This window comes from Notothenia rossii, assembly GCF_949606895.1.
Source record: "Notothenia rossii genome assembly, chromosome: 3".
Taxonomy (NCBI): Eukaryota; Metazoa; Chordata; class Actinopteri; order Perciformes; family Nototheniidae; genus Notothenia; species Notothenia rossii.
In genome coordinates, this window is record NC_136901.1 from 74,434,170 (window position 1) to 74,450,272 (window position 16,103).

At 40.1% G+C, this 16,103-nt stretch overlaps 1 protein-coding gene across 1 annotated transcript; it reads left to right on the plus strand.

Moving 5' to 3' along the window:
- The first annotated feature begins 1,112 nt into the window (after positions 1-1,112).
- Positions 1,113-6,359, plus strand: adra2db (adrenergic, alpha-2D-, receptor b). Its single transcript, XM_079670717.1, is given in 5 exon segments — positions 1,113-2,349; positions 2,351-2,457; positions 2,459-2,486; positions 2,488-2,575; positions 2,578-6,359. Coding segments are annotated over 5 exon segments (1,269 nt in total). The 5' UTR covers positions 1,113-1,512; the 3' UTR covers positions 2,787-6,359.
- Positions 6,360-16,103: the final 9,744 nt, after the last annotated feature.

Here is a 16,103-nt window from a genome sequence, read left to right on the forward strand (position 1 = left end):
CTCAGCAATAGGTATATGGTCACCCCCATTATTCATAACAGTGTATGAATAACTGAAAATAATGAATGTGCCTTACAAGTCATAGGCCTCCTACAAGGATGGACAATACCACATGTACCACTAAATTCACAGACAAAATGTAAGTGCAGGTCAGTCAATCATGCTTTGAACACTATGACGTCCTAATTGGAAACCATGCAGGGCTGCTAGTTCAGAGAAACCTCCTGCTGTGCTTTTAAAACCACTATTTCCATCAGGAACTCCGACTTCCATGTCAGAGTTTTTTTATTGTTTGTTTTTTACTGCTTTTTATTCATTCTACCGTGTTGTGTACTGTTTTTATTTTTGTTCCATGCTCACTGCTTGTAGCAGTTCGGGATTTGAACTCAAATATGAAGTGCGTTATAAGTGAAACCCATTATTTGTATTATTATTATTATTACCATAAATATTGCTGTCATGGATCTGCTATGAACATGTTGCAATATAATCTTTACATTGATTATAATGGAAAGCTAAAGTGGTAGGTTGTGTAAACTGTTGGTGTTTCCAACTCACTGCATGATGTAAGGCCTATATGTAATGCTGATAAAAACAAATAAAAAGACAACAAATAAAGTTAGATTTGAAAAGAATGAAAACATCTGAGTGTGAATGCAACAAACTCAGGGGCTAGCCTGAAGATACATTTCAAAGACATCTCAATTCGAACATGCCTGTAATGCTCCCACCCCTTTTTTTCTCTCTCTCTCTCTCTCTCTCTCTCTCTCTCTCTCTCTATCTCTCTCTCTCTCTCTCTCTCTCTCTCTCTACCCCCCCTTCTCTACCCTCCTCTCTTCCTTCTCCTCATTCTCTCCCTCCTCTTCTCTCTCTCCTCTCTCCTTCTCTCTCCTCTCTCTCTCTCTCATTCTCTCTCTCTCTCTCTCTCTCTCTCTCTCTCTCACTCTCTCATCTCTCTCTCTCTCTCTCTCTCTCTTTCTCTCTCTCTCTCTCTCTCCTCTCTCTTCTATCCCCTCCTCATTCTCTCTCTCTCTCTCTCTCTCTCTCTCTCTCTCTCTCTCCCCTTCCTTTAAGTTAAGAGATGGGTTGAAGTTGGAATGATGTCAGCTCACTTCTGTGTGGGCATTCATAGCAGCAGCACTGTGTCTCCAAAGCGAAGCTGTTTAACGAACCGCAAATAAAGCAGCATTACGCACCACGATGTGACGGAAAAGGAACGACTCTGCTCGTGGAGAGTTGGATACAAAACTCTGTGATATTGTCGGGACCCTGTGTGCTCATCAGGAGAAATCGAATAACCTATGTTATGGGGTTGCTGTTTGAGGAGATGCATGTGTGCAGGTACTGCGTCTTATGTGGGCTACACTCGGTTCGTACTGACCAGGAGCGTTACGCACAACATATCACCATGCATTAGTGAAAGGCAGTTCAGCACAGCCAGTCATAGCTGTTTTGGAATGGAAAACGGTGGCAAACATCGAACATGATCCGAAAGCAAAAATTGGCGCTAGAATGGATTTAAATCAGTTAGATGTGTTGATGGGGAACGTATCCAAGGATGAGAACACCACGGAAGCACCGCTTGGCTTGCCACACACCGGGGCAGCCACTGCGCTCATCATTTTTGTGGTTATCATCATTATTTCGGTGACCATTGTTGGTAACGTGTTGGTGATTGTAGCGGTGCTGACCAGTCGTGCTCTCCGTGCGCCCCAGAACCTTTTCTTGGTCTCCTTGGCATCAGCGGACATCCTGGTGGCCACACTGGTCATCCCTTTCTCCCTCGTCAATGAGGTCATGGGCTACTGGTACTTTGGGAGTACTTGGTGCGCTTTTTACCTGGCTCTGGACGTTTTATTCTGCACCTCATCCATCGTGCACATGTGCGCGATCAGCCTGGACCGTTACTGGTCAGTGACAAAGGCGGTCAGCTACAACCTGAAGCGGACACCTAAGCGCATCAAGTCAATGATCGCTATAGTGTGGGTAATATCTTCTGTCATCTCCTTCCCTCCTCTCCTCATGACCAAACATGATGAACGGGAGTGTCTGCTGAACGACGAGACCTGGTACATCCTCTCCTCGTGCCTGGTGTCCTTCTTCGCTCCGGGTCTCATAATGATTCTAGTTTACTGTAAGATCTATAAGGTTGCCAAACAGCGCTCCTCCACCGTATTCGTGGCCAAAAACGGTCTGGAGAGGCAGCCCTCACAGTCCGAGACATGTTTCGTCAGGAATGACCGGTTTGAGACGGAGAGCCCGAGCAGCCAGAGCTCCGGGAGTCAACAGAGGAGGCAGGGGGAGCTGGATGACATAGACCTGGAGGAGAGCTGCTGTCCGTCGGATTCTAAAACCCCGCAATCATCGCTTCAACAAGCGGAGAAAGGTGGAGGGGTCAGACTGCTGCCCGCCTCAGAACTGCCGTCTCTCCTGGGCTTCAGCCCGGGCGCTGCAAGCTCCCCCCAGAGCAGAAGCACCCAGCTGCCGCGACAACAGCTGGCCGCGGCCAACAAGACCAAGATGGCCCAGATGAGGGAAAAACGGTTCACCTTCGTGCTTGCTGTTGTGATGGGGGTGTTGTGCTTTGCTGGTTCCCCTTCTTCTTTACCTACAGCCTGCATGCTATCTGCAGAGAGAGCTGCTACATCCCTGGTGCACTTTTCAACCTTTTTTTTTGGATTGGCTACTGCAACAGTTCTGTGAACCCTATAATATACACTATTTTCAACAGGGATTTCAGGAAATCCTTCAAGAAAATCGTATGCAGAACTTCAAAACGCACTTAAGCAAAGGAATCCTGTGGGCAAAATGTTGCCAGTTTCACTCAATGGGCAAAAGGGGTTATATATAAGAACTCATTCTTCTTCTACTGACTGTGTTCCCTCCCCACATTCATTTTAATATATAGGCTAACTCGTCTGAATAAAATGTGAAGTTGCAAAACAAAAAGGTACATATGTTCAGTTCATCAAGGTTTAAAATTCGATGCAAGCATGCATCAAACATGGTCAGTTAATCAATCATTAGATGCATATGACACAGTTGTAATAATAGGTCATTGTATAATAAGTCCTGCAACACGCACCTTTGAACAAGAAGTTCCTCTATAATGGATCAATATTTCGTACTGCAGCAAGCCGGGGGAAAAAGCTACTTCAGGGTGAAATTCAAGTCATGAATGAAGTTTAAAATGCGTGATTCTAGAGCTGGAGGCTGGTGCACAGTGGGTGTTTTGTGTAAAGATAAAAAGAAGATTACTCTCCATCATATAAGATATGAGCATGAGGATAAGCAGGCTAGCAGCATGCCTGTGCGTCATGGGAAAAAATAAAGAATAAAATCCTATGGTTCAAATGATTGTTTATTTAATGTATTTAAACTTGCTGCTGTTTAAGCTACAGCGAGGCCATTTCTTATCAGTGAACCCCCAAGCTTACATAAGAGTATAATCTTAAACTCCCACTGCACCATTACACCAGAACACAATGTCCAAGCTGGGGCCTGTGCGTGCAAAAACTCAATAAATCTGTGTTTAATTTCAACACCTCACAGTACCTCAACAAGATTAAGGCCATGCAAGATCCCATTCTGCTACACAGCCTGATTTTGGTTTCATTCATGTTACTGCATGCTAAAAAAAACACATTTCAGTAGATTTAATTTGTCATACTCCTGAACATGCCAGAGGACAGATATTGTCACACAACAAATAAAGAAAAACAGTCCCGCTTCCATCAAACATCAAATCTCCTTGGTTGAATACGAGAGCTTAATATCCACACGCGTCTTTAATCCTTTGCTTTATAAAGCTGTATTAAAGTCATCTTCATTATTAAGAAAGCTATGACATACATGAACAGGGAATGTTTTGGTTGCTGCACATTACTGTTTACCTCACAGGCTTGGTTGCTTCATGATACATCTGGGACCAAAACTGTATATGTAATGTCTTTTTTTTGGGTATGAAACATGCATGAGAAGTTCCTGTATTTTCTTCTGGAAAAAAAGTAGTGAAAAGAAGGCTGGCCAGCTCCACATCAGACTATTGTCTGCAGGGGGGTGCTGCGGATAGATACACTATTTATATCCTCTTAGGAATGTCTTCATAGCATCTTACGGCTTACTGGCGCCTGCCAAAGATAATCACCCTGTTTGAAGGGTGTTGTGCTTAAAAGGAATTTTTAAGAAGGTTAATGAATTTGTTTCTGTGAAGTATGCACATATTCATGAGGGTGTTGTTAAAATATCACTAAAGGCAAAAAGAGTGAAGGTGTTGGTATATTTCCTATTCCACTTGACGTTCCGCACTATTTTATTCATGAAGATTATCAGACAGTCTGGGAGAGGTTAGAGGAAGGAAATGTTATCTCAAAGGGACTCATAAACTCTCTAAACAAATGAAATGTCTGGGTCGAGACACACTAACAGGAAGTGGTGAAAAAAGCATTGTATTTTCATCTTGAACAATTACTGGTATGGAAGTGGTGTTAATTGGAATATATGTAATTTGAAACTGTTGTGAATATGTTAAATAATGTCATTTCTCTAGACAGCACTGTCATTACTCTTAAAGCCTGTTGCATTCTCTGAGGAGGAAATATTTACATGAGCACTATGTCATTTTCTTCCCGATTACCATCTGACAAGAAGTCCAACTCCCTTGTTAAATCTCACTTCCTAATTCAATTAGCTTTCCAATCATCTGCTCTGTTGCAGCAAAATGAAACACAATGTTGTCTTTATGTTGCTTTCAGTTGGGTTTAATCTCTCGAAGGAATTTCTCGTGACACAATTCAGCTTAGTTGCATTTTTCCGACCAAATTGAGAGTACTAACACGTAAAAACAGCATATCTTGTTATATAATGGTTGTTCTCAAATACAGTAGAGATCTCTCACAACCCCCCACTATTCAAGACAAATGCTCTTGCTCTTGTTATTGTATTTGTATTCAAGATAAAAATGAGTGTTGTTTGTAGTCTGTTTATTTGGAGGCCTTAGTATACCGAACTCTTTATTCATTCTAGACTGAAAACAAAGTGTGAGACTATAGTTCAGGAAGAGAAAGCAGAGCTGTGACGCCCCCTCTCAAAGGGGGCGTCAATCCAAAGGCTTAAAGAGAGCGAAGAGAAAGATGAAGGGAAAGTTTTATTTTGGGCAGTTTTTTAAAGGAGGGTAGGAGTGGATGGTCAGTGCAGACTGCCAGGGCTGTTGAGTGTCAGCACTGAAGGCAATGCTATTTGCAGTCACATTTCCCCAAAGGAAAGATGCTTAAAATGTTTCAACATCAGAGCAGCATCTGAGGATGAGAGATGCTGAAGGATGCCTAGAGCTGTTGTCCTCTGCTACGTTACCTTGTTTGTCAGGCACAATGCTGCATCTGCAGGTAATTGCTTTTGTCAATCGTCTCTAACAAGATAAGGGTTGAAGGCGAGCAAGGCCAAAAGTGGCGTCAATTCCAGGAAGCCGCGTATCTTGAGAAGAAGAGCAAGTTTGTCATTAGTGTAAATCAGCTGGCGCCACGTCCAGAGGGTGGGATTGAGCTCACTCCCTCCAGGTCGTTCTAAGAAATATATACAGCCCCGTTAAACACAATCACACTTGAGGTGTCAAAGGAAATTAGAGAGCTGTGTGTTTTTATCTCTGCATGCACAAATCCTCGAAATTAAGACAAATAACTTTGACAGCCTTTGTATTTTGAAGTAGCTAAAAAAAGCTTACCGAACTGAAATCTCTTGGTTTGGTTAAAACAATTTTTATTAAAGGCTTATTGGCTCAACATCGTTCAAACAAACTGAAACTGAAGAAACAACTTTGTGTAGTAGTTGATTATTTGTGGTGCGTTGGAAAACCTATTTACTTAGTGTAACCATGGACACCTAATCCATAGACCTTCCTCCTCATGTTGTTTTGCTTGAATTCCTGCATTAGGCACACAAATATTCAGGAAAGTGTAGTTGTTCAAAGGGAGATGTGGCTGTGTCTATTTGTTTATCAGAATTTGTTCATTCCTGAATGAGCATTGTATATTTATTTTAGAAAAAAAAAAAGTGTGCAAATATATTTCCATCCAATCTCATTCTACTTTATATTCAAGTCTTTGCAGCTTCAAAATATTCACAATGTTTCCACTACATACAGAATTGAGTGTGATGAAAGGACGACAGAAAACAGATGGTGCCATTCATAAAAACGTGTGTATTGTAGACATTAAGGCTTCTGTTTTTCCAAATCATTGTATTGCTGTTGTCTGTCTTTAAAAATCAGTGAATATATTGTATTCATCCCCACACACTCTATTCCGTAAAGTCAATGTGCTTTCTCAGCAGTTTGTGTGATAATAAAAATCCTTTCATTTCTAGCAGGCATTTGCAGGCAATATTTAAATCCAAACTAAACCTTTGTGGTGAATTTTCAAGTGAAGAATTGTGTACTGTATTCCTCTCACAATCTCTGGTTGAAGGGACTGCTCTTGGTACGCTCCAGTGCTTCCCATGTTTCTCTACAGAGGCAGGTTAATGGGATGATGCCCTGCTGGACAATAATGCATCTCTATTCCCCTATTGTTATCTATTCCTGACATCATGTGTAAAAACACAGACATACATCTCCTGCTCTGACATATTTGTCCATTTATCCACTTTATGGCATAGAAGTAACACCATTAAAGGCTCACCTTTGACCTGACATACACAACATCCAATACCTAAAAACAGTAAATGGACTGGGCTTACTATAAGGTGAAGGTAGGTCTCAACTGCACAAAAGCGGAACTAAAAATACAATATGTAAAGGAAAATGTAAAGTGAATGGGTCATTAATTCCAAATAAGCACGGACAGGGAAGGGATCTTACATCTACCGAAGAGGTTCATTTCACATTGATGACCCACTTGATGTACATTATCACATTTCTTACAAGGCTACTATAAATTCATATTTTGATAAAGAAACACCAATTTAAAAAATGGGTTAATTGCTTCCTCTAAGTAAGTAAAAAAGCATCTGAATCCAATATCCAACAGGGCCATGTAAAAATACGAAATCATATATTTACAATCACCTCTGTAAGAACCATTTAAAGGGGACCTATCATGCAAAATGCACTTTGTGATGTATTTTATACATAAATATGTGTCCCCGGTGTGTCAGGGAACTCACGCAGCGTCAGAAAATAAAACCCTCTCTCTTTTTCTCCGTACCCAAATCTCTAAAAACGTCGGTACAACAGAGCTGATCCAGATTTGCGTCCGATACGGCGTAATATCGGAAATGTGGACCCACGGCACTATCAGAAAGTTGCTATCAGAAACAATGCCCTACTGTTTTGGACGTAATATGGTCGGTGTTTACATTAGCATCGCTAACACTCAGAGCTAACCTGTACTGGAGAGAGCATGTGTGTGAAGAAGCAGGAAATAAAAAGGAACTCACCTTGTGGTATAACCGGCAAGAGAGAAAGCCTTTGAGCTCCATGCCGTTTCAGAAATAATCCTTGATAATCAATGATATGGCGTTTGATCACGGCAGTATTTAGTTTAAACAGTAGCTGCCGGGTCCCGCATGAGCTCAGCCCCCTCCTTTTTTTATTTTTTATCTGTTTTTTATCTAGCTTTATACCCAAAATCAGCACTTTTGAAACAGGAAGTGAAATAGAGGGATATGAGGCATGGCTAGAATGGGTGATCTGTTTGGTATTTTGAGCAAAACACTTCATAGACATGTTTTTTATATATCTGAGACCTATGCTATTGCCTAAAAATAGCATGATAGGTGCACTTTAACTAATGTCAGGAGCCAAGGGAGACAAGGCAGAAATGTAAATTCTGAATCAACATAATAGGTAATTCCATCATGATCCAATCAGTGTGTGTACTTTTCTAGCTGTAGTGTTCTTCACAACAGCAGCCCATAATGCATACTCTGCTCTGACCCAGTTTCAATGAGTTGGAAGGGTGGGTGCTTTTCAAGAGCTTATCTTTGCCTTGGGCCTCCAAGCAGCTGAGTGCACCCATTGGTGGGACACTGGCACTTCACAGCAGGGGGTGTTTTAATTATGCTGACTTAATTGTTCTTGTCATAAATATTGTATGTAGCCCAATAATGTACAGTGAATAGCATCTGCAATGAGCTGGTTATTATAAGTAACAACACTTTCAACCTGCACTTGATGCAGAAAGTCGACTTATTGTTTTACAACACTGCAAACTTGACTTATCAACTCTCCTGCGCGTCTAAAAAAAAGTCTTTCTTTATTAAATGTTGAAGCAGGAATGAACTAAGACCATCTCAAGTAACACTGGACTAACTAAAGCTTAGTATGTTTGTTTAAAATGCACAACTGCAACAAGTAAAGGGCTACAGATTGTAAAATGGAGCAACTGAGCCTTGACAAGAGCAAAACATTCGATGCAAGGGTTTTCCCTTGTCAAATGTATAAATCCTTTCCAAAAAGTGTGCACATGTTCCGACTGTTGCAATCAGCTTGGCACGGATGAAATCTTAAGATAACATGTGTTTTCCAAAGCTACAGTAAAAAGAATATAACATGCTTTTACTCATGTCCCCAAGAGTAGGCTAGTAAGTTAGCATTTTAGATTTCTTTGGTTGGTGGGATACATTTTGAACTCTTTCCTGCTAAAAAGCTCAAATAAACCCACCGTGTGCCAAACAACACACATGCACACTTAGTCAGTGACCAGCTGGTGAACAGAGTGGAGCATCTAGCTGCTAACCACATACTTCCCTCAGGAGTCGGTGGAGACCAAAACATAGATCAATAATCCCCAGGTGACAAAAACAGAATTGCAAATAGATGGTAATTTTGCTATGAATTTAAATACAGTACATCAATAAATAAACAACTTTCCAAATAACAAATGTATACTATGTGATTTATGCGTTTACAGCTGGTGTGACTCCCCGAAGAAGCCAACAAATGAATATAATTACAAGTTACCACTCTTTCAGGATAATTATTAAGAGGATACACAAAGGAACACATAATCACTAATTAAAGGTGGGTTAGGTAAGTTTGAGAAACCGGCTCGAGAAACACTTTTTGTTATATTCCATGGAATGCTCTTAACATCCCGATAGCAATGAATATCTTAAGTGCTTTGACAAAAAATCTGTGGAAGCCGTAGCGCTGTAAAAAGCACGACCAATCATTTTAGCTGGCCTGGCTAAAATAACTGGATGGCCTACCTGCCTGTCAGCCTTCCATCTGTGCACAAACTTATCTCGTGCCCTAATTGGTCATGTGTGCGTTCGTGTGTGTTGGAGGAGGGGCTCTGTAAGGAAGTGGCAGATTTTTTCCGGCTGTGTATTTTCAATTTCTAGCACACTCTGGTTTCTTCAAAATTACCTACCCCACCTTTAATTAAAGCGTAAAACAAAGTAGCTTTTTGGGAATCAATCAAATTCAGTTATAAATGTTTTTATTATTCCCGCTGCACTTTTGTGCTTCTGTATTCACGGGCTTCCTGTTTTTGAATTGAAGGTCTCTTGCTAATTGAAATGTTGATTGTGCAGATTGACTGTAAAGACATTTTTTATATCTGGTACAAATTCTCTATATACATTTGAAATAGACTGAAATGATACATTTCTAGAGGATGTGGGAGGACCAGCTGTTGGGACAGGAAGTGGAGGAAGATGTGGGAAGGGTTGGGGGGGGTTCAGCCTCAGTGACCCTGAGATGAATGCAGCCTAATGAGGAGTGATGCGCTCACTCCACAACACAATCACCCAGCGGAGATTTGGCTGTTATGTATCAGCTTCATACTCTTATTTATCATCATGTGTAGACAGCCTTGTCTGATACGCAGGTTATTTGCTATTTTAACTGCGCTAATCCAAATGCAAGATTGTGGAACAATGACTCGATTGTTGCCCCCACCCGCCATCCACGACAGCTAATGGGACATTTGGCCCCTGAGGGAGGGGACCCACTTCGGGTCACGCGCACACATCATCCTAAAATGGTCGGTTCTCACAGGCCTCAAACCTGCACAACCAGACAAGCTCAGCAAGAAAAGTCATTTCGTTTTCCATCCCAACAACCGTTTTATCTCACCCCCTGACTCCAAACTATTTTGGACCCTAAAGCCAGACCTTGCGGTCAGCGCTCCCAAGCCCCAAATGAGCTGGAGTTTCAAATTGTTGCTACACAGAAAGTGTAGTGAAATGTAGCAACCCCAAGGACAACAGGAAGTTATAAATCAAAGGAGGAGGCAGATTGAAAGCGATTGCTGAGGAGAGAACAGCTGTGCGAGATAGTGGCCCCTCATATGTAATGGAGATTACAATCCCTCTGCGGCATCAAAGGAAAGCCAGGGGGGAATTACAGGAGTAGTGAAACATTAGCTGATGACACCCAAAGGAAATGTACTGATGTCGTGCAGAAGGAATAACCCGAACTTTTCAAAACATTAGGAATATTTATTTTCATAACCTTTGACCCCTTTCTTCGCCCCCACCCTCTTTGCTCATCCATTTGTTCAGCTATCCTTTTTAAATGATGATTTTTTTTGTGTGGACAGTTAATCATTTTCTGCACGTTTTACTTCATTTGATCCTGTTATAGTATGCCACCAAGCTTCACCACTTGATTAAGGACAATATTTCACATAATATACTGATGTTTCAAGTGTGAGCACTCGTTGAGTCTAACGTTCATCAAAAAAGAAACTCAATCAAAATAACAAAATATTGGATGTAAAAGAAATGTAAACGGACCCAGACTACATATTTATTTGAGGGAGGACCAGAATGTGCTGGAATTCAGCTGAAATAACTGCTTCAATTCAAGAGGTAAACATTTAGTTGATTTTATTTACAGGTTTTTAAGGTTCATGGGGAATTTCAAGATCAACAGCAGATACATATTTGACTTAAGGAAATGAAAGGTGGTATTTAGAGAAGGTTTCTTTTGGGCAGAGGTCACCAACTACATTTGTCCAAGGGCCACAATTAATCCAAGAGACACTTTCGGGGGCCAGTGATTTTTATATATATATATATTTATATATAAATCTATATAATTGATTAATATGTTCACTTTATTGAAAAATAATCTTTTTTTTTATAAGCCTGTATCCGGGGTAATAAAACTGAAAGCAGTCCTGATTGGCAGGGAAAGGAATCAACTTTTTTATTAATACCGTGACCTGATTGGTGCGAAACGGTTGCAGGATTTAAGAAAATTGTTTGCCAGGCGTGAAAGCTGCAGTTTTAATGAGGAATGGACGGATAAATACGCATTCATCATGCCATCGTTCAATAAGACTACACCTGTTCGCCTTACAGTATCTGCAATGAAACAGACGCTGTTGCAAAAAGACACAACGTTTTTAGACGAGCGTGGGGCTCAAACCCGTATGTCTCGAAGTGACATGAGTGGGGGGTGAATGCACTAACCACTCCGCCAATGCCACAGTCACAACATCCATGCTGGCCGAATCAGAATGTCTGGCGGGCCGGATGTGGCCCGTGGGCCGCCAGTTGATGGTCACTGCTTTAGGGGTTGCTAGAGAAAGACTGGGTGACTAAGTAGTTTTGTGGTTATCCCCTTTGGAGGTTGGTCTGACAGCGCATCAGTCTTCACGATTCAAAAGAAATGCAGGAAGCTGGTGGAGAAATAAACTATTTGGCTCGGTACTTTATACCATTTATTTATTATGCCCCTTTTCCCAAGTGCTGCATGAATACAAAAGGAAAAATTCAAGAAAACCCACCCATCTCACCAAGTCACACCTCGCCTGTTTTTATATGATGAGCTTGGTATTATGATAATGTTCTGCTTGGCTTTATTTTTCAATCAAAATTGATTCATCCACATCACCTTTGAATAATGCCATTTGAAGGTTAAATGCTAAAAAAAACGTTCTGCTTTCAATACTTCAATACCTCAACCCATTCATCACATCCCATTCATCAGCCTTTCAACAACGGCAGCCATGTCCATTCTGTCACAGCCATAATTATAAGAAGAGTAATTATGGTATAATTTAAACATCCACATTTCAAGATGTATATAAAAGAGCTGGTGTAAAGGCAAGTGAAATGCTCATATTTGTCCACTACCACAATACAAATGTAACTGCTGGTTGTCACATGAAGGAAAATGAAAAGCATAGCATTGTTAGCCTCTCTTTATAATTTATGTTGGGGGTAGTAAGAAGTACATTTTTGAAATGTTCAAAATATATTAACCACTTTTATTTTTTGATTTATTTTTTTAAATGGAAAGGCCTTATAGGGGTATTGCTGGTCTAAAATGGGAAATGGAGAGGGTCCAGGACCAAATTGGGCCACATCATATAGTAAGTACTGCCCTCAAGTACAATGTTCACACCTCAACCGTTTTCATTTGATCGGCTTGGTGTTATAAAGTTGTGCTTGGCTTGACTTTGATCTTTCAATCAAATTATTCAACGTTATCCGTGAATAATGCTGCTTTTGTTGAGTGTTTTTTTCTTAAATTACTTTTGAAGGTTACAGTCTTCTAAAAATAGTTCTGCTGTCCATATTCGCAAATATATTTTGGGTAAAAAAAATGGTTTTCCTAACTGCATTTGTTGACACACTAGGATACAAGATACTGACCACTTTATCCATGTGTCCTCCAAATGAAGTAAAAAGGAAAGCTCTCATTTTAAAATGGGACATACCTTGAGTGAGAGTTGCCTCAAGGAATGAAAAGGGTCCAGGCCCACATTGAGACACAGGATATAAGTGATGATTTCCACACCTTACTTCTCGTTGTATTTTAATATTGCAGTATTGGTACTTTTACATAAATGATGTATCTTAATATTTCTTCTACCAGACAGGTGTTTTCTTTCTACTCACTGTCAGTCGATGGCTATGCTTCACCTGTCCACTAGATGTCCTCATCAAGTTTTCCCGCTCCTGGTGATCACCTGTCTGCACAGCTGAGCCTCATTAGCTCGTCAGCCTTTTCAAGCATTTGATGGTCTGTTGTTCTTTGGGGTCTGACAGGTGAAACCAATTAGTTTAGCGTTGGCTCTGTTCTATTCTGATGCCCCAGTAAACCATGACAGAGGGAGAGTAGGGCTTTTAGCACAGAAGGTATTTTGACTCAGGAAAGTAGGAAAAACAAAAGTGTTAATAATAAAATATATGGAAACAGCTGTGCATATCCTACTATGACAGGTGGCAATGTGTGTTGGGAGAAAAGCCTGTATTTCACTCACCTGTCGGTTAAAGCGTCATCATTGAAAGAAGGCTTTTTTTTTAAAGCAGCGCAAGTTTTTTCAGATACAGAATGGTACATTGATATCTTGTCTATTGATAGTTAGAACTGATACAATTATAAAAGCAGTGAAGATAAATGGGAAAAAAATATACACACTGGATAGTATTTACTTAGTTGTCAGAATTACCTGAAAGAGGAACAATAATGCTAGGAGAATCATCGTTGATACAAACAACCCTGGTACCAGCCTTTTCTTCACGTTGAGAAAAAGGTGCAGGGTACACAATGCCACTCAGGAGGTTCAGAAGGAGATTTCCCCCTTAGGCCATTAGGATATGTCTAAGAACGCCACTCAGTTTTTAATGAATAAATTGTTATATTTTACAGAATAACATTTCTCTTGAATCATATATGTTTGCATGTGCCAAATAAAAGTGAGTTTTTTCTGCCTGTTCATGCTTCTGTTGGCCTGCATTCGCAGACACGTCACAGGCTGTAAGCCTAACCTTTGAATTAAGTGTCATTTTAACTGACGGGCCTGCGTTTGGTTCCAATCCTAACCTGTTACAAGTTCAATGTTCTGCCTGAGTGGTGTTTTTTGTTTAAACATTTAGTTTTCATTTCATTCAATCTCACAATGTTTTATCTGCTATGATATTAAAAACGTTTATGTCAGGTGGCTGTAAAACAGTCTACACAGAACATTTCAAATCCTATGTCATAGTGTCGATCTGATATCAGAAAAAAACCGAATGTGTAGTAAAGGACGTCCAGCACCCGACAAAAAGGTGAGTGGCTGAAGATTGAGTTGGTAATAAGCAGAGGAGACCTATTTGAGATACATATATTTGATATACTGTTAAATAGCTAATAAGCATCAGAAGGCACAGGTTATGAACAACCCGTGGGCCAATTAAGCTCATGGGGTGTGAAAGATTATTATTATAAGAGTGAGTGGGAGTCTATTAACCACCCATGCTCCACAATCTCTGCATTACACACACATAGCTGCACACTCAACAATAATGACTATATTAATAAATCAAACAGGGAAACTTATGCTCTTGTTTCATCATGTGTGTCCCTGAACATGTGGTTATGCATGGTGTGAATGTGTGTGTCCATGTGTCACATGTGCTTGTATAGCACTACATTAGTAAGTCATGTCAACTCCCTGTGTCTTTGATTGGTGCAAGTTTTAGTCCCCCTTTGTTATATTCAGGGACTGGGAGTGTGCCACATACGTTGCTTTGTGTAAAAATTAGATAAACTTAAAGCATAGTCACATGACTCACAGATGTAGGAGTAATGAACTGGGTGTGAAAATGTGTTCTTGCTTCTGTTTTTTGAGTTCGAGTTGTTTTTGTTATGAAGCTTAGAGATCTAACTTTGGCGTTGAAGTTGCCTCACAGGGAAACGCAAACAATCCTTCTCAGTTAAGACAAACTACCTGTAAACATAGCCTCAGGTTGAAGCCATATATCATTTTAGCAAAGCTATATAACACACAGGCATGCACATAAGGGAATATGGAAAGGGCTGATCACAGTATGGACATATACAAGTTAGAATTGAGCTCAAACCACTACTGTGCATTAGTACAGCTTCACAGAGACGCAAGCATTGCTGTAGCCTCAAAAGGCCACTTATTGATTTCCAGGTAAGATAAGGTCATTATGGAATAATTAAGGTTTGAGATTCTGGTTCATCTTTGATGTCATTATACAAATTTGAATACTGAAATGCAGTTTTAGCCCCCTCTATACACAGAGAATGAATCGGAAGTTTCAGAGTGATTCTATCTCAAAGTCTTTGAAAGTGTAAGTGTCCCAGTTGGTGGCATACATTATGTTTCTGTTATAAAACATCCAACCATGAATTGTCAGACTTCAAAGAGGCTCAGGAGTACAGAGCCAATGTACGTCATACCCTTTTATAAAAGTCTCACAAGTGGAGTTAAGGGTGTCATGTATCAAATGTGACCTTTAGTTGATGAGCTCTCATTAGTCCGAGCGATCTTAATTAGTAAACAAAGCTGAATCTGTGTTTGAAGGTTTGTTGTTGAGGTCAAACAGACTGACCTTTATAAATACAGTATGATTCTGATGCCTTATTCTCCTTTCTCTTCTTAAACTTTGTCCTCAAGCTTTAACATTCCTTTTGTTTATATCTAGTAGTTTGCAAAACATATTTTAGCAAAAAGACAAAAGGCTTAATGTTGTGTGTCGTGTTTAAATAGTATTTTAGATGCTAGAGGACTGACGACGCCACCTCGGGGCTTTCACCCCAGCAAACAGCAAGGCTTTACCTTTTTTCCAAAACCCTTAATGTAACCTTCATTTAACAATTAATCAAGACACAGGTTTGTTTACTGAGGGACAGTCATATTTAATCAGAAATTAGGAAACTTAGAAAAGTATTGCATCAAGATAAAATTGTAAGTTAGGAAACGACAAGCAAAAACAATGTCAAAATTATCCAATTTTAAGAATCTGTTAAAAATCTGTCTTTAAAATCAAATTTTAAAAAGGTGGTCTGAGGCCAGTACATCGGGTGGCAGGCTACTTTAAGTGAAACTAGGGAGTTACCATTTGCTCACCACGTGCAGTCACAGCAAACAGTTAACTCACTCATGCCATGCGCCACAGTGCTCTTCACCACAGTGAACATTGATGGCGACTAGCCTGACTGACTCTCAGCTCCTCTCAAATCAAAGGAGTCAACAAAAAAAAAAGTTAAACAAAGATCCAAGTTGGTTTAAATAATCATGTAAAAATATACAAAATAAATAGCAAAACAAAAAAGGATACGCGAAAACTGAACCAAGCAAAACCGCAGAGCATAAGCTAAAAGCTAAACACAGATGAGGAGATTATAAACAAAA